The following is a 25,161-nucleotide window of genomic DNA, read 5'->3' on the forward strand; positions in this document are numbered from 1 at the left end:
TAGTATAGCTGGGATCGGAAATATAGTGTGATTATAAATTAAAACGTGAAACACAGCGGTGTCTGAGTTTTAATTTTAATAGAAGCTCTTTAATTTTTCAACCGAAAAATTAATTCCAATTTCGCATCGACTGCGCTATATCTCCGAGCCCAACTATACAGCATCGATCCAAGATTCTCGACGTGCCTGAATCCCGTCTCTCACGGCACGTCGCCGAGACGAGGCGTAAGTAATTTGCGTACGGACGAACCGCAAGCCACCGCCGCAAGCCACCTCTCGATCCGGGACAATAAAGTCCACGGCCGTTCCGTGGGTGTGCGGAAAGTCTGCCGGTGTGTTTCTTCGTGGCGCAATCGCGAGGACAATCGCGATTCTATGAAACTCGTGCACGATTGACCGCGGGATCGAGAAGTCCGGCTCTGATTTCTGGCTGTCGTTCGACTCATTTACAGCCTGGAAATATTTTCATTTATTCATCTTTCATTGAGAATATCGTTGTATTTAACCGGTACAGCATCTATCGATTGAAAACAGTATTTCAAACCGTTTGTTCTTTCAATTTTATCCAGCTCCGAACGCCAGTCACCGATGGCCTTCGTGACAGTAAACGTGTTAATTCACAGTTTTTCCAATGAGCAATTCTAAGAAATTGCGTAATAACGTTGCCAAAATCAACCCGACGTTAGCATTTATCGCGAGGAGTGTTCGAAGGAGGAACGGGCGAGAACCCTTCTGCGAGAGTTTCAGAGCCCTTTGCACCTCGACGACACTTCTCGCGTGAGAAAACCATTCGAATGGGTGACAAGTGGCGGCATACACTCTAACCGCACCTTTGCATCTTGTTGCAGGAAAACATCTCGACCCCAGAGCCAGCCGACATATCCGAGGAGGATCACTACTCGAGTAAGCAAAACCTTTCATTAACCGTTCGCAGATCTTACCGTTTCTTTAATATATATTTATTTCATTCTTTCTCATTCATGTCAGAGATGATCAGACCGCGAGAATAATTTCCTGCGTTACTCGGGTGTCTCCTTTCATACCCAGCACTTCGGGAAAATGTTCTGTTTTCGAAATGGAGTAGTTCTTTTCAATTAGGCCTCTAATTCACGAGACACCCGGGTAGACAAAAATTACCCGGATATCTCACCCGTAATTTTATTCCCGTTTATCAGATGTTTAGAATTTTCTCGAACTCAGGGAACAAAAGGGGTTCGAACCGACGTTCGTTGTCCTTTGGACAGGTCAGGACACGGTCGTTTCGAGAATCTGACCCAAATCGTACGCGATGGCGTCGCGTTTCTGCATTATTGAACGGGCTTGAATGATTTAGACGTCACGCCGTTCCCGTCAGCCGCCAACTTTATCCAGCTGCTAATAAATCTCCCTCTTTCTTTCTTCCTTCCTCTATCCGCTTTCGTTCTGCCGTCGCTCGAGTGCCCTTCTACGTGTCACTGCTAATTCTCTCGCTCGATCGAATCGACTCTGCAATTGGAGGGAACTCTGGAGACCGGCATAGTAAGCTTCAAAAGTTTCTCCCTTCATCTTGTTTCAATAAACACCTTCGGTACGGATGTCGTCATAAGATGACGATATTAAAAATCAGTTCTTTTCATGAAATGGCACTTTCCGCCTTATTAGGATTCATTTCAAATTTAAATGACATTTAGGTGCAATTTATTCAATTTTAAATTATGTTTATTCAGTATATCTTATTGTATCTTATATTCATTATTATCTTCACAAAGAATGCAGGATGGCAAAATATATTTTTTTTTAAATTTTTTCTCGTCGCATTTGAATTTTACAATAGGCACCTGGTACTTTGACGTATAAAAGCACGGCAACCTGTTCGAAAACACGTTCGCTGAATCGAGCCAGTCGCGGTCCGCGTTACGGACGAGCGACGTATTTATTAGCATGCACCGACATTTCAACCTCGTAATCTCGTTACCGCGGCCTCTTACATAAAAGAACGAGATGCACTCGCGCCTCGCGCGATGACGTTGCCTCGCGGTTCTGAGAAACAACCGATTAATCAGACGAGGATGCTCGCCGACCTCCTCTTTCGTCGATGATCCCGCAGCATTTCGATCGAATGAAATTGTTCTTCGCACGTACCGCGACAGCCAGCACGATATCAATCGACATGATGTGTTTGCACCCGGTGTTGAGACTGGTTTACATTGCTAGAGGATAATAGTGCAAGTAAATTCATACGCGTACACTGGTACTCCATTTTTATTAACTTCTAATGCCTGGTTTATATTGGTAGAGTAAATGGTAATTGCGACACTTTGATTGCCATGTCATCCATGTTTAGGTGACACATGATTTTGCAAAGGAAATGAGTATCTTGAGTATTAGGAATACTTTTAATTGCCTAATTAGAAATATTTTTATTAGGTATTTGGAATACTGGATAGTAGGAAATGAAATATTCTGAGAGTTGTGGGTGGGTTCTGGGGTGGGCCAAGTCCCTTAGAAATTTTGGCAATTTGGAATTTTGGAATTATGAAATTCTGAAATTCCAGAATTTTGTAATTTAGGAAGTATGAAATTTTGTAATTTAAGAAGTCTAAAACTTTACAATTTAGCAAGTCTGAAATTTGGAAATTTTCTAACTGGAATTTTGCAATTTTAGAGCTCGAAAATGTTGAAATTCTGAAGTTTTAGGATTCTAGAATTTTGGAATCTGAAATTTTTCAAATGGCGAAAGTCCACATTTTTAAGGAGGGGCCAGTCTAGATTTTTGGGGGCCCAGATCCACCCCAACCCCTATCTAGTTTTCCAATGATACTTTTTTCCAAATAAAAATATTAACTAATGAAATTTTCAACAAAGTGTGCATGGCAGTCAATGTGTTATAAAAGGGTATTAGAGAAATGCACCAAGTTAAATCTTTTTCCTCATTTCTTCAAATTTCGCCCAACTGGGCATCGAGTCAGAGGAGTTAATTGCTATTTCGACACGACCGCCGAAACGTAACGATTTCACGGTTCGTTTAATGAGCTTGCCTGCGCCAAAATTCTTCAGAATACACGAAATTTCCTGTGGAACTTGTTGCGGAGCTTGTTCTTTACTCATATGCGACGCGAGGAGATCGATAATTGAACGATCAAGATAGACTGCTGTACTCATCGGGCATGAGGTTTTAATTGACACTCGACGAACTCCCTGTCGCACTTTTGCGTCACATTTACTCTGCCTCTATAATATTTCTTTTATTTTTTATAATTATTAAGAACTCCCTGTGAGCAACCTGGGTCATTTATGTCTACGACTAATTTTTGTGCCATTTTTAATTTTCAAAAAATCTAAAAAAATCCTGTGATAATTATTGAGAGCTCTATTTTAAAATTCACTTCAGACATAAACGACTCAGCTTGTCTATAAAGGATTTTTATTTATTTATCAAATAATAGGCAAATGCTCGATGAGATAAAAATTTTGTTAGACATGAACTTAAAATGATTTTTCATAGGATTCAGAACGAAGAGGTTCATTTTTCTTCATGACACGCACTTCTCCGTTTACGTAATTTCGGTTTTCCATTCGTTTTTTCTGTCTATGTTGACTCGACCACTTTTTTTGCTAGTTACATAATCATAGTTACTTCTTGGAGATACGAAAACAAGCATACAAGATTTTTTCAATCGAAAATCATTTGTCTCGTGACAACTTTCGAGTTAGATTTGAAAATCTAATGTACAATCTTCCAAATTGATGTATTCTACGAAACGTCTTCATCGCATTTTATTTGTACGTGCAGCAACCCTTGCTTGGAATTCGAACGAGCTTACCTGTTGATGCGATCGAATGAAAATTCTGGAAACGCGCGATCGGTGACGAAACTGTTAACGTAGTTGCATTTTCGCGCGAGTGAGCTTGAGAATTAGTCGAATGCCGGGGAATTTCGATAGTTTGACCTGTTGCGCCGTCGAACATCGGGAGCTTCGATCGATCGAGAAACGAATCAAGCATATTCTATCTGATTTGTCCAAATTCCGATATAATTGTCCTATATTAAACAACATTCACGTTGAATTTATTCTGAACACAATCACTAAAACTCAACACAATTACAATACAATTTTAAAACGAGCACAGAAAACCAAGTAATATTCCTCTATGACACAGTAATTAACAGGTAATACATTTCCTTCCTTGCTCATTCACAGTATAGTCGGCGCAGAAATCTAATTCGTGTTTTTCAAATGTGAAGAGGGTAATTTTCAATTCAATTTATTATTTTAAATATTTAAATTTATTTCTCAAAGTTGGATGTTATATAAAATTATTTAATTACACTGTACAGCATCGAAAATAAAAGCACGCTATATTTCTGCGTCCGACTATACCTTTCCTTAAATTCGCCCTTCAAGAATGTTTCCTGTCATCAGTCCGGTTCCAAAAGTCGGCCATCGATTCTCACCAACCCTCTATCGGCACCATTTCATCGTTATTAATCATGCCCTGAGACCAATTGGCACTTTTAATTTCGGCAGGCGCGTTCATGAAAGACCCGGATAACCTGAAGCTGATGCTGCTCGCGTGGAATTATAATCTTCAACAGCGGGCTCAGGCTCAGGCCCAGGCCCAGGCACAGGCTCAGGCCGCCAACGCGGCCCTATCGCCAAATAACTCCTCGACAACCACGGCCACCACCGTTGGCACACCTGTCACCAGCCAATCGGCCATATCCACGGCAAACAACACCATTAACAACTCCACACTTACAGGTAACACCTTATTTCATCGACGAAATCGCGAGCTAGTGAGTGTCCTCGGCTTATTTACAGTTTTCATTGCCGCGATCGCGCGGATTCCGCGAATAAAACGAACCAAGAGGATGCCGATATATATCGTTGGGGTTGAAATTTAACAGGGGCTGTTTATTGGCATGAACGAAGGAACTTGCTATTTTTTTATTTTTATTTTTAGTATTGTTTGTTGCTGGCACTGGTTTACAGTACGTGTTGTAGTTATATTCGTTGTTACAGTATTTTGTAGCTTTCATTTGTTTAAACAGAAATTTTAATTGATCTAATATCGGAAATACGTGAATTTATTAATAAGCTGTTTTAATTTTAATCATTTCTTAAGAATTTTGCATGAAGCTGGGAAATTATGTTGTTTTCGAGCACTTTCATTATTTTTTAAATAATTTCTTGATACTTTTTTAAATTTCTAACAGAGGCAGTTCAGAAGAACTACAGAAACTTCTGATTTATTTAATAATCTGAAATTTGCAAATAACTTTTAACAAAAGTAACGTGTTCTTTCAAATATCGTTTCTTGTATAAGTAGAAGAAGATCTGAAATATGTTCGGTACAGGAGGCAGATGGATAAAGAACATCGAGCTTGGTTTCTCTTACGAAATCCTGCGAGCGAGTTGAAAAGGATTCCGCCGCATTCGAGGCGTAATCGCGTCGCGGCGGAGACTTCAATGCTCAAGTTTCGCGTCCTTCTCCGACGAGCAATGGTGAATTGCAGGTTTCGCGGGGCCAAGGTGTACCGGCTATTTAGCTCATGCGAGTTTTGTCGTTGTGCCTCGACGTGACTAATGGATTGTCGGGCTGTGACGTGCTGCGTAGGAAATTCACTGCTCCTTCTTTGGCCCGTGAAACCGAGCCGTTTCGACGACAACGACACGGTTCTCCGTTGTTGATCGGCCGTGATTAACGCCGCTAATTAACCGTGGGCTCGTTCGACGTGTCACCCACGCGTCGACCATTATTGTGTCGCGTGGTTGCAGGTGAACCTAGTGGGGAGAGTAAATTTCGTGTCTTAAAAGATTGATCGCGCAACGGTGATTTTTCACATTTTCCAATGGATAAAACATGGGGAAAAAGTATTTGCAAAATTTCAGTAAATAAGATAAATAATTTATCGAATTTCAGGAAGATCCATCCATCGTAATTTTGAATGTTTCGAAGAGTTTTCATCTTTGTAAATCAGAGAATCAAGTATATTGATCGTCTAGCGTAGCAAGTAGAAACTATTTCAAATATTTACTTAGATAAGCAAACAATTATTTCTTATCTTTCATTGAAGCTAGTGCAGTATGCAGTTATACGAGCGTTCAAATCATCAGATATACGAACCCGTGTACACTGATCTTATCAAATCAGACATTTCATTCTTTGTTTCTCTTTTTCTCACAAGAACGAATCGATTCAGTTACACGAGTTCACTGTCAAGTCTGATATTCAAACTATTCCTTTCCCTTTCCATGAAACATTCATTGACTTGTGTTCGATGATAATCAAGAAACTATAAACAGCAACCTGTTTCCTCTGTTTTCTCGTCAATTCCTGAAATTTAAAATTTATTTATTCAACACAATTTTTATTATTCGTAAGAAAGACTCTGGCTACCGTTGGACAGAAGGGTGAATTTCGACCGCCAAACGGTCAATTTCGAAACAACCCCCTTTCTCATCCCTTAGGATGATGAAACGAGTTAAGATTCGTTGCGGGTAGAATCTCGTCGAGAGAAGCAGGCACTCCCCTTTCCTTTTTTCACGACCCACGGGTCCGCAGAACGGTTCAGTTAGGCGAGGTTGCGGAAGGATAATTCACCGTTGCCCTCTGCCTCTCCTCTTGGAGGCATCCTTAGTGGCAAACTGGTTCCGAGACGGCCCTCTACATCTCAGACGTGGTCATTGCGTAATGAACCAGCCGACGAAGTCGCGATGCGATGGTACGTGTGCAACCAGACCAGAGACGATGGTTCCACCTTCCTTCGGAGTCGCCTTTTCCCTCTTCTCATTCTCCCCGTCCTCTTTCGCAAATCGGTTTCGCGATAAATCGACGCGGCCTCAGCTTTACGATCGCCTCGGAAAAATTGCCAGGGAAAATGGTGGAGTATATTTCATGTTACTTTACTGACGTTCCGCCCTCCTTCGTTTGGTCTGTTATTATAATTTTGGTAATTTTTTTTTAATTTGACGTGGTTTTTGTTATGGGTGCAAATGAGAAATTTTCTGTCGCTCTTTTTTAATTTTGGGACTAGAGTAGCGAACGAAACAGTAGCTGAAAAAATACATCATTCTTCGTGTCCAATAAAACATATCTCGGACAGCAATAGATTTCTCGAATGAATTCTTCCAAGAAAGCAACTCCTCTTTTCCGTCGCCGAAGAGGTAAGCCCGAAGAAAACAACGAATAAATCTTCGTCCCGTCATCGTGCGGTTATCTCGATTTTTAATCAGTTAATATACTCCTTAAGATGCTCAAGTTGTGCCTTAACGGTAAAGAATCTTCCTTCAACGATGTTTGCCAAAGAGAACACGTATTGCATGGTAGACGATGACCATCCAGCGATGGTCAAAGCTGATTTTACATAACAAAAGCGATATTTTCATGTGTCTTTATCCGTTTCTGAAAGATCATTTCGTCGAATCTCTTCATTTTAGTCGCGTATAACCATGAAGATTTAAATTGATTATCTTGAATAATTTCATCATGTACATTATGATAATTAATTTGTTAGTGGCTTATTAAAATGACCCTAGGAAGAATTATAGAAAATTTCAAGTAGTATTAAGTGCCTTAGAAATAAAAATAAAACTGGGATCATTTTCACTATGTTAATTAATATATTGATAATTAATCAAATGAAAAAATAATTTAAGCAAAAATTTAAAAGAATTTCAAATATTATCAATATTATAGAAAATAGAAAGCTTAAATTAAATATTAAGGGATGTTACCCTAAATAATTGCAATTATAACATATGGCCATTTTCACTGAATTAATGATCCACGAATATTCCAAAGAAAACACTGAACTGACAACACGGGAACACGATTCCTCGAGATAGAGAAAACTGAACAAAAGTCCCGGTTCGCGTTATCAGGAATCTTCGCGAGGAGGAGCGCAGATTATTCCGTCATCTTTGCAAATGTCAGTGACCATTAAGGGAGGGAGCGTGGTTCTTTTTTTCCAGAAAGCTGAATTCCTGCTGGAAGATTCAAAAGTGAGATTACAGTTACCGCTTGCGAAACGCGAGTTTGCTCGCCTCTACGTTTTCCCCGTGGGTTTTGTTTTTCGTTAGCGGAATCTCGTAACGCGAAATGGGGTTCCCTTATCGGAAAATCGATTTTGCGAAACGTTCGTGGGCGAACAGGCGTTGACCAGGAAGACAAAAATGCTTCGCGGACAAAGGATACCTGTGTTGTTATGTAAATTCATTGATAGAGTGAAATCTCTCCCTGTCGCCTGTGCTTTCGATTTTCGATTTGATTTGAGAAGTTCGAATATTAATTCTAATATTAACGTTTATTTGCTTTAAATAAATCTTGTTTAACCCTTTGAGCCTGGGTCGATTGTGAAAGAGTTTCATATATTGGAGAAATAATTTTTCAAAGAACAGTGTAAAATTTAGAAAATTAAATTAAAGTTTGAGCTCTCTCCATGGTCCGCCGTCCAAAAGTTAATTAATGTATCTTAATAGATAATTCTACAGTTAGTAGAATCGTTCTAAGATTTATTTTATTATCAAAGGTAGTGATTACGCAAATTATTAAAACTATATCTTCCGTTAAGTAACAAAAAATCGAGATTGAAGAAAAATGAATTTCAACACTTGACAAGATCAAAAGATAGAAACTTCTCGTTCTCCCGTCGTCCTCTCATAAATCCAACAGATAGATTTCTCTTTTCCTTGAAAAATATATCCTGTCGTCGTTCACGATTTTCCATCGACAGAATATCGAAATTCCAAATCTCATGTTCTGCAGACGCTAGCCTCGCCAACGCGATAAAGAATCTTCTCTTTAATGGACGGTGACATTTACGAAAGCGGCGGGAACGGACGCCTGTTGCGAAGCGAATCGTGTTTATAACGATTTTCTCGTATGGTTATTAGCTCGATCTAAGTTTAATACTTTCCTTTTCCCTCGGCAATCGTACGTGTCGCGATACGATTTTCGGATAAGCTAACAAAATGTATTCTTTCAAATTAAGGAATATTCAACAGGCAGAGCGTGTCGGATATCCTTGTTCGAATAAATTACACAATGAAATCTTACGAAAAGATTAATACTTTCTGAAATGAAAATTGTACGTTCACGCGTGTATGCCCGGCGTTGTTTCGCCGCTTCGCTCACGAGCGCTCGGGCAACGAGATAAAACACGGTGCTGTGCGGTTGGTGGCTCGTAGCCGTCCGTGGGCGTGCGCCAGCTCGTCCGTGAATTTTGTTGCACGGCCACGCACGTAGCGTGGCTAGAAAAAGAGGAAGTCGCCGGGGCCAGCCGGGTATTAGTTTCCTTTTGCGGGAAGCGGTTGAAGGAACGAGGAGGACGAACTGCCGGGTGGGGTGGCAGCGACTGATTTCAGGTTCAGACCAGCGGCCAGTTCAGGAACGGTTCTGGTGGGATTGGGATTGGTAACCGGCTTTCTAGCCAAGCTAGCCGGGTTCACCGGCTATCCCCTGGGCCCCCTCTGTTTTGCAACGACGTCCATCCGGGGAACGGGTGTCGGGGAACCCTCGCACCCATCGACTTTTCGAGCTTAAGGGGCTATACCAATGTAACACTTTTGAAAAGTCGATTTTTTTTTGCATTTTTTCAAAGTCTATTCTCTCTAGAATATCATATTAAAATTTTAAGGTCGAATCTCAAATAGTTTAGGAATGGCAGCGTTCTAAAGAGTAACTGCTGGCATGTCAGAAACGGATCGCGTTTTTCTCAAATTTCCTGCAGCTCTAACTCGAATACAAATTATTGCATCGACTCAAAACTTTTTCAGCCTGTTCAGTACATGTTTTGCCATACCATGAACTAAGATTTTTTTGATTGGATGAAAAATGTCAATTTGGCATTAAAAAAACTACTATTTCTTTAGGCTAAATTCCAAACTTTTCTTCAAAACTTCGCCATTTTGTCAGATTTTGATATTTTTCTAAAATCCTAGTTCATGATACGAAGAATACCCTCTAGTTTAACAGCGTTTTTGTTATTTTTCATTTTAAGCACTCAGGCGGCGGTAATTACTGCAACAGTGGAGGAACTTTTTGGAGCCCTGGGAGATAGCGCATAAGTCGCTTGTTTTTTATTATTTTTGTACCAAAAAATTACTATAGATATATGATTTGTAACTAAATACATTCCTGAAGTTTAAAAACAGAAAATCACCTAATTTTAGAGCGGTCACACTGGTATAGCCCTTTAATTGAATATCTTTGAAAAATATCTTTGAAAATCCTCTCACCTATCCCGTCTGTATTTCAATCGATTTTCTCGAGCGTCGAGATCGAACATCTTTGGAAAATTATCAATTGAACTATTGGTTCTTTCGAGGCTGATAATTCGAGTGTTTCCCATCAAAAAATCCTTCCAACAACAACAAACACGACCAAACAGGGAAATCCTTTCCCTGACCAGGGACAAGGGTGGGGAGAGTCCGTTCCACTCGCCGCGTTCCTCGTTGCCCACGAATTCTTCGTGGCGAGCGTGTACGAGCGCAAGAACCAAGGTGCAGCAACCTCGATGCATCGTTACTAGCGGAGGAAGAGAGGAAGAGAGCCGGGTGCTGCGCCGCCTCCTGGACGAGGGTCCAGTTTCCTGGGTCGTCTACTCGCGCGTTCAGTTACTGGTTCTACCGGAATCTTCCTGGAAGCGTGCGTGCGTAGCTCTGCGTGCGATCGTTGAACGGGGAATTTAGAATCGGGGTTAGTGCAGGGTGCTCGCGGATGCCCGCCGCGTACGCATTTTCTACCTTGGGATTTTGTCCCGCGGTCCTCCGTTTCCGGGATGACCGCGCAATTTCTCGCCGCCGAATTATTTAATCGTTGATCTTGTTCGAAACGCTGCTGGCCTTTCTCGACTACTGGTTAGACGGCTCTTTCTGTCCAAGCGTAAGTTCCTCATTCTTATAGGGGTGCAAAGGGGGTTGAAAGTTCTTGTTCGATCATTTTTCTGGGATTTCTTTTCGAGGTGTTTGATAAATATTCTGGGATTATTTATCTAGTGAAAAAAAAACAAAAATTGAATAAGACCATATCACTCCACGCAAGTCTACCCAGTTTTCTGCCCGTTTTCCCGTTGCCAGGCACTCTCGTCCTCATTCTCTCACTCTCTCATTCATTCCTTAAAACTAACAATAAGAAGCCAGACACCGGGTCTGCATCGTGTCATCCTACCGCGCCTGCAGTCAACCCAAACTCTGGGTGACCCTGCCATAAACAGTGCCCACTCGAGGGCCACGCTTGCAGGCCCGCAATCCCACAATATTTTCAGAGGTTTTATCAAATTTTTTTATAGATCAAAGTTGTACCATTTGTTGGCACTTCGAATTTTGATAGAAATTCATAGATATTTATAATTTCCCTAAAACTTCGAGCTTAGCCCGTTATGCCAATCAGAGAGCGATTCTCGAGCACCGAGTTAACTCGTTCTTTCCCGTTTAACGTCGGTTCATATCATTTCGAACGATCAATTCCGTGGACAAATTGCTGCTCCGGTGGATCTCGTCCGAATAATTCGAAGCTTCGGATAAGAGGTACGCCAGTGTTGGCAGCCTTGACTCGGAGGCGTCTCTTAAGAGCGTTTCCTTTCAGCGGCAAGAGAAAAAATCGTCGACCTGTTTCCAAAACCCGTAATAAGTCTAAGTAGATCCCTTCCACGAGCCGCAAGAAAGAGTCGCGCTGTTCCATCGCCGAGATGCCGGGAGAGAATGTACGGGCAAAAGGTGCTTTCACGAGGATGTTGGCGAGGACAGGTACGAAGCGAGAGGCTACAAACGCGAAACCGTCGAGTGTTGCGGATCGCGGGTAGGGAGTGCCTCAGGGGAACCGTAAAGAGGCTACCTCTGGCTCGCGAACTTCTGCCACTTTCCAGCTGCCCTCTGGATTAGACAGGATGGGTCCAATATTCTCAAGCGATTATCACTCGTGAATAAATCTTGAAATTATCATTCCTTCGCCTGAAGAGTATTCGAATATTTGGGTGTCGTTTAATTTAATTGGTTCATTCAGGATTCATCAGAATTTTGACGAAAATTCTTGCAGAAATTCCTCTCCGTTTGTTGAACGGATAGATTGCTCTCAACGATCAATCGGTTCGTGAAATTCCAAGGAACGGGAAACGAAGCTTCGGGAAGAGAATTGGAGAGCGTCAGATGCGGGCAAGTTCCGTGGAACTTATTTGAATTGTCGTCGAGAGCAAGCGCAACAAGTTGACAGACGCTGTTCTAGATGCGGCGATAAAAAGTTCACGGTTTAATGCCGAGTTACGCGAACCGACGTCGATGTAAATTTCGAACGGAACGTTTCGCCTCGACGCGGTTCGCGATCCTCGGGGGACTTGTAATGGGAGCAAATCAGAAGCAAATCAACCTTTTTGAAAGGAACTTATTATATTTAAGCATTGAAGATGTAAGATCATCTTAACTTTATCTTCATGTAGCAACGAAAGGGTTAAAAGTTTAACTTTCGGATGGCGGATCATGGAGAGAGCCCAGATTATAATCTAATTTAATTTCCATAATTATTCTTCCACCATATATATAAAAAATAATACACCTAATTTCGGGTTAATAATTCTGTATTTATTTTGTAAAATTTGGTCACGATTGACCCATGCTCCGCCGTTCAAGAGTTAACAAAGACACCATCGTATTCGATGTTTCAGACTCTCGAAACGGTTCCACGGAGTTGGTAGACATGCCCGCCGGTACCGTTCCAAATTTGGGAGCCGTGGCCGGTGTTGGCAGCGAGGACATGGCATCCTTGTGGGCATCTTACGCTATGGGACTGAAGAAGACGCCGCCGCCAGCGTCGTCAGCGACCCCCTCGCGATCCGATCGCGATCGTGAATCGAGCCCGGCGGGTGGCGAAGGTACGGGGAGCGCTCACGACGAGACCAGCAGCAGTGGTAATAAAGAGGACGAGGATGACGACGACGAGGATCCCGACGAGAGGTTGGACCCCAGACACCACGACCCGGAGCGTCAGAAGGCTTTCAACGTGAGTCGCGTTTTACGTAATTCTCGCGGTCAACTTGTTTCATTTTTTCTTCTTCTTCTTCTTATTTCCTGGCCGAGACGAAACGAAATGGGAGGCTACCTCGACCAGCCAGGCGTGATTAATGAACCGAGTCGGAGATCGCAGACGGCTTTTGGTTCTCCTTTCGAAACGAGAATAATTCTGCTCTCGGAGATGTTTCAATGCTCCACGCTTGTTTATGACAGTGCCTTTCATGAAGAGTGACTTCATCTTAAATTGTTCGTTGTTTGAAAAAATCTTTCCAATGAAATTTCTTCACTTGTGGACTAGGGACAAAATTATTCGGGTATTTTATTAGACACGTGAGAGAACTTTTCTTTTATTCTGGCTTTCCTATCGAGGATCTCAATCCGGGTACTCGGATATTTCATAAGTTAGAAAAAATACAGACCCAAATATTTTTTTTTTCATATAAACGCAATTCTAAAGGAGGAAAATCACTATAAAATCTTAAAGACGCTTTTACTTGAGCAAAACTTTCCACGTTAATTTAATTGAAATCAGTATGATCCGTCGATAAGGTGTTAATTATCTCGAATAAACGCAGCTAGCACCTCGCAACACCTGAAACCGTAACCAGTCTCTTGCTCTAACCATTTCCTTCCCCGACCGTTGGCTCGCATTAAACCGGAAACGGCGAGTTTATTGCGGCTAACATTACCAGCGAGCGTCGGGAACCGCGTAAAAAGATACGAAGTTGTTCGCGCGTTCGCGGCAAGGGAAAGGAAACAACGTTGCGGGAGGGTAGAAAAAGAGGCGGTATTCTCGTTCGAATGAAAGCTAAGCCGAGCTACTATTGGACTTTTCTCCCCGAAAAAGCCTCAATTATCGTAAAGTTTTATGAAAACAACGTCGCGGCGCGGCGCCACGTAGCTCGCTCCCTTTTCAACGTCTTCCTCCAACCCTCTTCAACGACGGAATCTGAAATCCAACCGGGGCTCGCAGATGGCCGTGAAGCCGGCTACCGAGCTGCTCCTTAATTAATTACAATTAGTTTAATAGAACCCCGGTACGACTCCCACCACCGCGAAATGCTTAATTCCTTCGAGCAAAGTGTACAGGGCTCCGTTTAATTCATTCCGTCGTCTGTCCGCGTCCTTTTACAGATGTTCGTCAGGCTGTTCGTCGACGAGAATCTCGATCGTATGGTACCGATCTCGAAGCAACCGAAGGAGAAGATACAGGCCATCATCGATAGTTGCACCAGGCAGTTCCCGGAATTCGCGGAGAGGGCCAGGAAGAGGATCCGAACGTACCTGAAGAGCTGTCGGAGGAACAAACGCGGCAAAGAGGGTGCACCCTGGGATGCCGTGAGTATTCGAATTAAATTGAAAATAATTTGAAATATTAATTAAGATTTCTTGGAGTTTATTTTATAAAGATCCACCCCCTTCTCTTTTACAAAATTATTTTAATTGGAATTTTTAGTAATTATTCTATCAACTATTTAGAAAAATTACTATAAAAATAATTTCCAGTTATATCGAAAACGTTACGACCGACCAAGGAAGGTCAGCCGCGAGAGTCCATGGATTCTCGAGGTCTGAGTCAAGTTCGGTCTTTTGGTATGCGACGATCACGTGAGCGGTGTGTTTCTTTTTAGGCGAGGCCCACTCCGGCACACTTGACCTCCGTGCAGGCCGAGCAAATTTTGGCAACCGCCTGCGAAAATGAGAGCGACAACGCGAAACGCATGAGACTCGGTATGGAGCCAGTCTCGCAGCCCATGCCAACTCTTCCGGCCGCAACGGTGAGTAAAATTAGAATGAAAAGAACACGATCGTTCTTATTCGCTCGATCTTTCTGTAACGCTTTCTTTTCGATCGATAAACGCATCTATTTTTTACTAATTTCTTCTATAAAATTCGAGAGGCGTCCTAAAATAAAAACACGCGAAGAAAAGTAGAATCGTGTTCGCGACTGTGAGCAAAGATCTTCGCTCGTGACGCAACACCGTGGACGATAAAGTTTTCCATGAAAGTTGTCGGCTCCGTTCGTAAAATTATCGCTGGTTCAGATCCGAGCATCGGGCTCCTGCGCAACGCTTCAAAGCTTGATACGTGAAACGAAGCTAGGATTGATATAGGTACACAGAGAGAGGCCGACGATAACCCCGTGGGTCGCGCACCTCTCCCACTCTGATGCAACCCACACAAGCTGACCACGTTGTACGCGGAACGACGGAAAAATCGAAATATTCTCCGGTCCAGGAGTCGTCAACGAGCTTTGGATCGGCCGATTGCGTGCCGCACCGATGTACCAGAGCCCGCTTCGAAATTTCGCTTAAATTCCAACATCGAAATAGCTTTCCCATCGGTATTTCCCGACCTAGCTGCGAATCATTGTCCATGGTTAAATGGAAATTAATATTCCACCAGAATCGTTACCAAGAATGAGTCTCTGTTTTCGAGAATCATCGAAAATGATTGATGTAATGTTAACAATAGTCAGGATTAAATTGTTGCAAAAATGAAAGAAGAATAGTAAAAGTAGATTTACAGTTCATTACAAAATTTATTTAAAAGTGACAAATTATCGAGCGTCTACTGTATATGTACAGGGTGTTCCATTTAACTGCCTTTTTCAATTATTTTATTATTTGATGCTTCCAGAAGAAATTAGTGTGTTTTAAATAATTCAGAGTATCTGACTTTATGCGGTTCTTTTTAATTGAATAATTATTCAATTAGGTGGCTAAATGAGAATTAATTTTGGAGGATCTTATTTGACCTACTTACACGACACAATGTACAAATTGTTTCCTGGAAATGCTTGCAAAGACGCAATTCATTGGGTGAAAATAAGTTGAATGGTTTATCTTTGTACGTTTCGGAGATAATTGAATTCGATAATCTGTCTAGTACATGCGTGACAAACTAAAAATTCGTTTTTGCGTTTCTAAAACGTTATCAACAGACATTGCCAAACGATTTCACCGTCTTCATTGACGTTGTCGAAAGATAATTTATTTATTGTTATTATTAGATGCTTTTAAAAATATTTTCATGATCAACAGAGCTGATAATCAACTAATTAAAAGAAAGTGATCAAACAAGTATTAAAAGTAAAATTTATTAATGCAAATTGGTTGAAAAAAGGATTACAAAGAAAATGTTACATTTCATCTATCAAAATCATTTGTCTTCATTTTCTAATTCCTATCTCCTGTACCTTTATCGTTCTTCAGATAAAATTCCCTATAAGGAGCTAGGGATCCCTAGATAGCGCCATCTACAGATATCATCCACCATTTCGTTTTTCACTACCCTTTCACAGTTCGTTCAACTTGATCATATAAAAAGCGCAGAATATCCCCTTCCAGAATAAAATTGATCGGTATTAAGAAAATCCCCTTATTGATCAAGCACCATCATGGTACCTAATCCTCCTTAGGTCCTTCCGAATATTGGTCCAGCCAGTTCCGACTCCCTTGTTCGACGGCAAGAAAGCTAGAAACTCGGTGTTTCTCGCCTCAACTTTATCTACTTTGAAAATCCTTAGCGAGCACGAGGGAGGGAGAGTGAAGACAGAGGGAGAAAGATAGAGGGAGAGACCGATAACCTCTGCGGCGACCTAAACCTAACCCATTAAGGAGAAGACCGGGGTTCGTGCAACGACGCGGCTATCTGCCGTAGCCACCTATATAATTGACGTCAACGCACACTGCTCGCCTTTCATAAAAACACCTCCCTACATCCGTTCTCCTCTCTTCTTGACGATTTCATTCCTCCGTGCACGGCTGTGCTCTCGTCGTCGTCGTCGTCGCCGTCGTCGTCGTCGTCGTTTCTTCGCCCCCTCTGTGTGCGCTGCCTTTAGCCGTCTTTCTTCTTTCTCGGTCCCGTTCTTCCCCTTTCTTTCGCCACTACCTCTCTTCTCTTTCCTCGAATTAATTTCCTTGGCCGCGAGTCAAGCTTACTCGCGCCTCGACGTCTTCGTACGCCGCATCTGGTCGCATCTCGATCTCTCGTCGCGCGCCTCCCTTTTTGCCGCCATTTTTCATTTCTATCCTCCCTCGACGCCTGCTCCATCGAGCGTACCAACCGTCAGGTGACACACCGTAGCCGGTGAACCGAAGATGATCGGGTCGACGAGTGATCCGCAAGATCGGTCGGTTCATCGCCTCCATCGACGCGTGCTGTTTTTGGTGATTGGTGTTCTTTGATCCCGCGTGGCTGGTCAGCTTCCATGGGACACGGTTCTGTGATACCCATGAACGTGTTTAAGAATCCGACAGGATGAACAGGAGGTTCAGATCGCGAGGAACTTGGCCGGGATACAGTTAAATTGTTATGGGAACGTGATAATCGGTCGATCATGAGGAAGAAGAACCTAAGGGTGGTGCATAAACAGGTGTACGACCGCGTGCAGATCCAGCAGGTACATACGGAGATCTCGTCTCGGAACACGTGATTTCTTCTTTTATTTTAAAAACGTCCGATTGCTCTTTCGCGTGCTTCTCTCGCGTTCAACCGATCCACGATCGCCAACTGACGAAAACTGGGTCAGAATGCTTAAAAATCTGGAGCATGAGATAATGGTTTCTCGCGTGTCCAAGGCGGTGGGGATTCCACGGGGGAGGGATCGAGCCAATCGGCGGAGGCAACAAAATGTAACGATTATTGACAAAAGTCATGCCCCGTGGGAGATTTGAACAACCTCGATTGCGATCGATCTTGTTCACGTATTTGTCAGAATTTTCAGACATCTTCCAAAATTGTTGTATTCTAACTATAAATTTCTCTGTCTGTAATTTGATGAATGAAATTAACACTGATACAGTAGACCATTTATTATTAAGGTTGTATTATGAAAGTTAAAAATTAAAAGTTAGGAGCTTTCATTGAAATTTCATCGGTGTTTAAATATTAATTAACGTGAAATCTTAAAATTTCCGTCGGTAATTTAACGGAAGATGGGGCTAAAATCGAGTGCTTGTTACAGCAAACGGACGTCCGGTCAAGTTTAGAGCATTTCTCGAGTACGCCAGTGAAATCACTTCCGGGAAAGAGGGAGGATACACCGCCGGCATCGCTAACCTCCCTGGCGCCGTTAACCAGTTTGGCGAACTTGCCGAGTAACACCCTCTCTTCTACACCCCTGTCTCTCGCACCCGCGTCGAAACTGCTCACACCGGCAGACAACAAGGGTCTCATGAGGTCAGTATCATTAAATCATCCTAAAATTAACTTAATTATTTTTATTTTAATCTGTAGAATAAAATTAACCGTGGAAGTATAATTTGAACAATATATTTCTGTTCTAATTAGTCAAAAATTAAAACAAAATGAAAACAAAATAGATTTATATTCATCAATAATGAAAGCACAGTCTAGACGAAGTAATACCAAATTTAGACCAACCTCAATGTTCGACTTGGAGTAAAAAGGATTTTGGTAAATATAGATGCTCTATCGTCTTGAATTAAAGATAATGATTATCTTACCGTCCACGGGATTAAATAAAATTTTATCGAAATTTTTTGAATCTAGTTTTAACCACACAGAAGAATACTGTTGCAATTTCTATAATTAACTTCTGTAATCAAAACTGTAATTAGTTCACGATACGATCGAACGAAAGATAATAAACAAATGGGATTCTACTTCAAAGATCCCTTCAAAATTTCTATCAAAATGTTTCCCAATCATTTAAAAAAGAAATAATTTATCAATTATCAGAATTTTTCTCAAATTTATCATCGACGATGGAGTTAACACGAATCGGTGTTCGACGATCGAGAAAAATTACGCGTCTGTTCTCGTAGCCGATCAGCCGGCTGCTCATTCTCGCTTCGTGATCTCTCATTCACACCGATTCGAGTCGGCCACGACGGAGGAGTTGCAGATAAAACGGTTGGTAGACGGTCAAAGATCACGGAGCGAGAGAGAATGCCAGAGGCAGAATTGCGCGGAGCTAATCAATGTTATGGCTTATCGCTAACACGAATCTCGTTTGCGTTTTTCAGCCAGGCGACGATAGTCAGCTCGTCGACCGTTAATGGTGTTGCCAGCGGCGGTGCACCCACGGCGATGTACAGACCAAATTTCAGCCAGGCGTTCCAGCGTGCGGGACCAACCGTCCCGCCAACCCTTTCGGCTGGACTCTACCCGACCCAGAGTTTCACGTCGGGCCTATTGAGCAACGGTACACAAAGTAATATTCCTTATCGGTGTTCTTATGAGTTCGCTTCTTGCCCTCTTACCTCAGCTTTTCAGGTCCGCGAGATTTCTTAAAATGATCTCCGACGACCTGAAAACATCCGAGTAAGAATTTACCGCGAACTGAGAATTTTTCTTTTTAATTTCTGCCGTTCTGTGTATGCTATTTTAATTCAAATATCAACCCCTTCAGTGTTGGCTTTAAAAAAAATTTAATAAAAAGAAATGCTTCAAGCTGCCTTGATAGAAACTATCCAATACCCATCTAACTTTAATTAATTTTTCAGGACCAACGGATCTGAGCATGAAGAACACGAAGCCGCTGCTCAGTCACAAGTTGAACGCGACGGAAATGACGGCCGTCAGGCAATTGATCACCGGATATCGAGAGTCCGCGGCGTTCCTCTTGAGGTCCGCCGACGAGCTCGAGCAACTGTTGCTTCAGCAACCATAGAGCTACGTGTACGTAGCCGGTGGCCAACAACTGGGCTCGTAAGTCTCCTCTGGCGAGGATGGAAACGGAGACATGAACGCGAGCACACGAAGCACAGCTCCGTTTACCCTGTCGAGTATACCGACCGTCGGTAACGAGTCTCTGTTATCCTTCACCTGGGGAAGTCCCGGGACCAGAACGACTAATACGAAGCGGCAGATCGCTGCGACTCCAACGAAACTTATCCCCAAGGAACCGCGAGAAACCGGAGCTTTCCTACCTGACGAGCAAAGGGAGTAACCTTCGGAGCGAGATAGCCTCGAGGAAAGAACCCTGAGGTGTTTGATCGGTCGCCCAGCGTAGGCGGACCAGGAAGAGAATCCACGCGAAGGCGGAGTTCTTAGGGCTAGGTTATTAAGGGAACTATTCAAAACAGGGTGTACATAGAGAGGATTTACAGATATTTACTTAACTATCGGATAAGCTTAAGCTTAAGGGATTAACGAGAGACAGTGTGTGTTGCGTGCGTGTAGAATGCGTGTGTGAGGCTTTCGAAAAGAGCGGGAATGTCGATCGAAAGTACTGTTGGACGATGATCGAAGTTACCCTCATTTCTTTTTCTTATTTAAACTCGCAACTTCGAACCATCGGACATCGCAATCGCTGTTCACCCGGCTGAGAACCATGTACATACGGTCGACCGTAAAACTAGCCAATCCCTCCGATGAGGGATGAAGCGTGAACCACGAAGAGTCGGGTAGACGCGAGTAGCCTGAATGTACGAGAAGATGAAGAGAATGCTGCTGTCACACATGTATATAGAGGTACGCGTACATTCGTGCGTAAACATGTGTACATAAATAGGTCGTAGGACAAGATGGATGTTCGTTTTTCCTTTTTTTTTCTCTCTCTCTTTTTTATTGGTCACCATCAGGAAACGACGAGGTGATCGACGATTAGTCGCATGCTGACCGAGCAACGCTCGTCCGGTAGAGAGCATAGTACTTGAATCGTGCAGGTTGAACCGTGGATGAATGGAAAAAAGATAGTTTTAATTTGGAGATATTTATTTTTTCTCTTGTGAAGTTTCATTTTTGAGAAAAGAAAATTGGAGATGGAAATTTATGTTCCTATCATTAACTGGTAATTAAAGAATTTTAAAGTAAAATGATTTTAAATCTTCCAAATTTAATTTTTAAATACTTTGAATATTCTTTCAATAATTGTAGTTTATTGCATTTATTCCAAAAATGAAATATCACACGAAGAAATGAAATTCTCCAACTTGATCCTAAATAATTATTATTAAAAAATTCTCGGTCAACACTGCACATATTTATCGGGACCATCTTGTCACGATCAGACAATACGTTGAAATCGTATTTGTGGTTTCCGGACGCATCACTGTGTTACCAAAGAACACTGATTATTCTTATTATTATTATACGATAATATACGTAGAGCTCTATATAGACACGCGTTTATTTCTTCCACTCTCTTTTTCTTTTCTTTTTTTAAAGGTGATACCGTTGTTTTAAACCCGTTCTAAAAACACAAAAAGGCGTACCTTAAGGGTTGCTCCATACCGATTTCTCTCGTCAGAGGTATCATTATTGATTCTGTTAATTTTATATTTGTAATTCCAACGATACTGCGTTCGATGTCGCGTTATCATCGTTACGTTATGTTACGTTATCATCGCTACAAGATGATCGTCTCCCACCGAAGATAGGGGAGTCGAAACTAGTTTTTTTTTTCGCGCGTTAATTCTATTCTGTCGTTGTTTTTGTACATAGTTTATACGAGTCGTCTTCGTATTGCGACACGAAGTAACGAAAATGATGAAAATACCGCGAACACGTGAGTTACTTTTAACCAGATACGAAGAGAGAATATATTATTATTATTATTTTTATTATTATCACAGAAATACATATTGTACGTATAAATATGTGTGTACGATTGTAAAATATGTTCACAACAGGGCGGCCATATCCGCCACGATTAAGCTCGAGATAACCATAATGAAACATTCCATCAGTAAGGGTGAGGAGACGGCTAGAAAAATGAAAGGGTTGACGAACACGGCTCTCGAACTGTTTCAGAAACATACGACCTTTTATGCATCCTCATCCATACCCATCGCCATCTCGTATTCCCTTTTTCATCCTCCATTCTCTCTGAATTTGGTACACTAACCTGTCTCTTCATTATCAAAAGTACTTATTAGTGCATTAATTGCCGCAAAAAAAATATGATTGATTATTTCAATTTGACAGCTCTCATTTTGATTGTCACGGAGATTACTGATGACGCCTCGAATTTTGTGTAATTGAATTATTAGTTAAAAAAGAAGGCAAATTTTATTAAATTAAATTTGAAAATTTTTCTTCTTTTATTATTTAAGTGTCAACGATGATCCCTGTGGCAGTCAATGTGTGGAAGTATGTCAGTCAATTTTTAATAATAATTCCAACTTGATTGAAAATGAATATAAGAAACTTTGATTGAGGATAAACTCAGGGTTGCTCAAGATCGCTGGTTCTCAGAGTACCGTGTAATAATTCATTTCTATGGAATTTTGGCATAATTCTCCCGTGTTTAAATATAATTTATCTTGCCAATAATGTTAGATACAAAGAAATACATCACTTGTAGGATATAATAGCTGTATACGCGAGTTGTTCGACGAGAAAGTGTTAAATATTCAATGAACTGCGATAAGGAAGTGAGGAAAATTATGTTTGTAATGTGAACGTGAAAGAAAACCAAAGGTCTGTTAAAACGATAGAAGTTAAAATCGCTTTTGTATTTAAAAAAAAAAAAGAAAGTGATCTTGAGCAGGTAAAATTGTACTTTGTACTCTGCTATGAGAAAACTTTAAAAATGTTGAAATCAGTAAACTTCGAAGATTATAAAGAAATTGTAAACGCTTTAAAAAGCTTCGAGTCTTGTTAGGTGGCTTGAAAAGCTTAAAATTTTGAAAATGTTGAAAGTTTTGAAGGTCCTTAATGTCTAAATGTCTTAGAGGGTTTGTAGATCATCTAAATATTATAAAGATTGTAAAAAGAAAAGATTATTTATAGTTAATTAATTCATGTATTATGATTCTCTTGAGAAAAATTACGTGTATCAGAATTAATTATTTGATTGTTATATTGCAGTAATATACGAAAAGAACAAAAAAAGAAAGGATCCAAATATGTATAAATAATTGTATTTTGTGAAGTGCATACAGTGAATAAAATAATAGGTGAAATGCACGTTCTGTTTATACTCGAATTAATTAAAAGAACGCTTGTGAAAAATATTCTAATAATTTTTTTTTATTATTTCAAGTACTTGATTTTTACATAAAATTAAAAAATACATCTTCATCAATTTAGATAACAAAAATATTCAAAAAAATGGTCCAAATTCAGAAACATTTTCCTATGTTCTAACCCATCACTACTTTCGCCCCAATTCATTCCTAACCATTGGCGTAATTAGATAAAAATCAAGGTGGGCCTTTCGCCAAAAATTATTGCAATAAATAAATAAAAATTATGCGTTGAATTCTTAAAATAATAACGATTTAAATTTAATTTTGTACTGTATATTATTTCCAATTTCAATATATCCTACAGAAAAATCCTAATTACGCCAATGTTCATCTCATTTCCACAACTAATTTTCAAAAATATTAAAGGGTGACCAAAATCGAGAGCGTCGTTCGTGAAATCTGGAATGTCGTGAATGCTGTAGCTGCCTAGTTAATCGAGCAGGTATCGTGAATCGGTTTAGTGCAATAGTTCTCTACACACTTGATACTCTTTTTTCCTCTTCTCTCTGTCTGTCTGTCTGTCATTTTCTACGCCCGCATCAAAGTAGATATTGCTTCGCGGCACCATGGAACGCCTCCTTTCATTCGAACCTCCCCCCTTCGCAAATGTAATAATCGTTAGGATCGTCGTGTCTTAATTAGACACTTGTACATTCTCGAGCATGGTAGTCTCCCTATGGAGAAAAAGCGCTGTAGGGACAGGAGGTCCCTCCCTTGATACTTGAAAGTTACTATCACCTATTGCGTAGTATTATTAATATTATTTTTATTTATCTCATTCACCTGGAATATTCATAACCCTCAGTCCTTAGCAAACGCGTTAGAGTGGGGGGCTCTTGTTCTACGTCGCTTCTTCTCTAAGGAACGCTACCATGCTCGACAGTGTACACTCGTTTCGTGTGCAGTGATTTTGAACATACTGCACAAACAGCAGTTCCATTTCACATCACGGTTTTTGAAGCCAGTTTGCTAATTGTACGTCGAATCGAAGTTAACACATTGAATGTTAACACAGTGAAAATGAACATAACAAGGTGCATTGCAATAAAAATTGTTCAAGGTATCGTTATTCGATTTCTCAATTTCATTTTCCAATTTGCTGCCTTATATTGTTAGACAAATTTTGAAAGGATTGAGACACACCAAGAACCTTCGTATTTCATTTTCGTTTTCATATAAGACACAGGTACATTGCAGCTCAAAAGTAGTGGGACATTTGCTGTTTCTAATAAAATTGTAGATTTTTTATTTTAAGGTGATTGATATTATTGTCTTTGTATAGAGAATTTTTTAACTAATAATGACACAATGTTTTACTGTCAATTTTATATAAATTAAAGTAGGTATTATTAAAATTCTTTTTTAATTATTTGCTATATAATAGTTTATTGGGTTTATACAAAATTTGGCAAATGTTCTGATGCTTTTGAACAGTAGTGTACGTACATTATACTAGTATGTATATTCCATTCGTTCGATTGTCCACGAATGCGTAAAGAATACATGGTGTGCAGTTCTGACACTGTTCAATGTAATCGCGAATTGATGTATATTGATTAAAGATACAAATATATGAATATAAATATGGATATATGAGACGAAGAAGAAAATAATAAAAAAGAAAATATGTATTTGTTCCTGAGAAAGAATTAAATAAGAGTAGCACATTACAGTAACATTAAATATTGATAGTAACGATAAAGATAATTTGATGGTACATACTTTTCTTATAAGTAACCTTATACATTACTACGATTTATTGTAGAGTTGGTACGGTCTTTGATGATGCCTTGCCTGTAAATGTAACATTAAATGAAACAAAAAAAATCTTATTACCTTGTAAATGTTTTACCAAATATAATCGATTATTCAACTTATGATACAGAACTTGTATTTTCCTATCCCAAACGTTTATTATTAAAAATTGCAGTTACATAATTTTTCATGATAACAAAGTTTATAGGATTTTTTTTTCTTAATTTAAAATATTGGCTCGTCGAATTTATTACGATCTTATAAAATTTTATTAATTTTGAATAATATTCCACGACGGCTAATGGAAGAAGGCTCGAACTCTCACCGGCGCAGAAAAATCCATCTGGAATTCCATAAATCTTTCGTCGCTCAGATGGGCGTGATTAACTCCATGCAGGAATAAAAAAGTCGGGCAAAGTTCGAGAGGACATAAATATCCAGACGCATGCATAATCAGCGCCTTAAAAGCAACGAAC

General features: G+C 40.6%; 1 protein-coding gene across 5 annotated transcripts in view; it reads left to right on the forward strand.

Moving 5' to 3' along the window:
* The window catches only part of LOC114877199 (nucleolar protein 4-like), a 118,257-nt gene extending 93,450 nt beyond the window's left edge, over window positions 1-24,807 (forward strand). For 3 of the 5 annotated variants that reach the window (XM_029189463.2, XM_029189462.2, XM_029189459.2), the window contains 8 exons: window positions 849-903; window positions 4,509-4,742; window positions 12,641-12,975; window positions 14,121-14,324; window positions 14,618-14,764; window positions 17,956-18,170; window positions 18,980-19,167; window positions 19,460-24,807. In XM_029189463.2, coding sequence (XP_029045296.1) covers window positions 4,517-4,742; window positions 12,641-12,975; window positions 14,121-14,324; window positions 14,618-14,764; window positions 17,956-18,170; window positions 18,980-19,167; window positions 19,460-19,626 — 1,482 coding nt within the window. In that variant the 5' untranslated portion in view covers window positions 849-903; window positions 4,509-4,516 and the 3' untranslated portion in view covers window positions 19,627-24,807. The remainder of the gene's footprint in view (window positions 1-848; window positions 904-4,508; window positions 4,743-12,640; window positions 12,976-14,120; window positions 14,325-14,617; window positions 14,765-17,955; window positions 18,171-18,979; window positions 19,168-19,459) is intronic. The other 2 variants (XM_029189460.2, XM_029189464.2) reach the window with 2 other exon arrangements.
* Window positions 24,808-25,161: the final 354 nt, after the last annotated feature.

The sequence above is a fragment of the Osmia bicornis genome, chromosome 8 (assembly GCF_907164935.1).
Source record: "Osmia bicornis bicornis chromosome 8, iOsmBic2.1, whole genome shotgun sequence".
Lineage (NCBI taxonomy): Eukaryota > Metazoa > Arthropoda > Insecta > Hymenoptera > Megachilidae > Osmia > Osmia bicornis.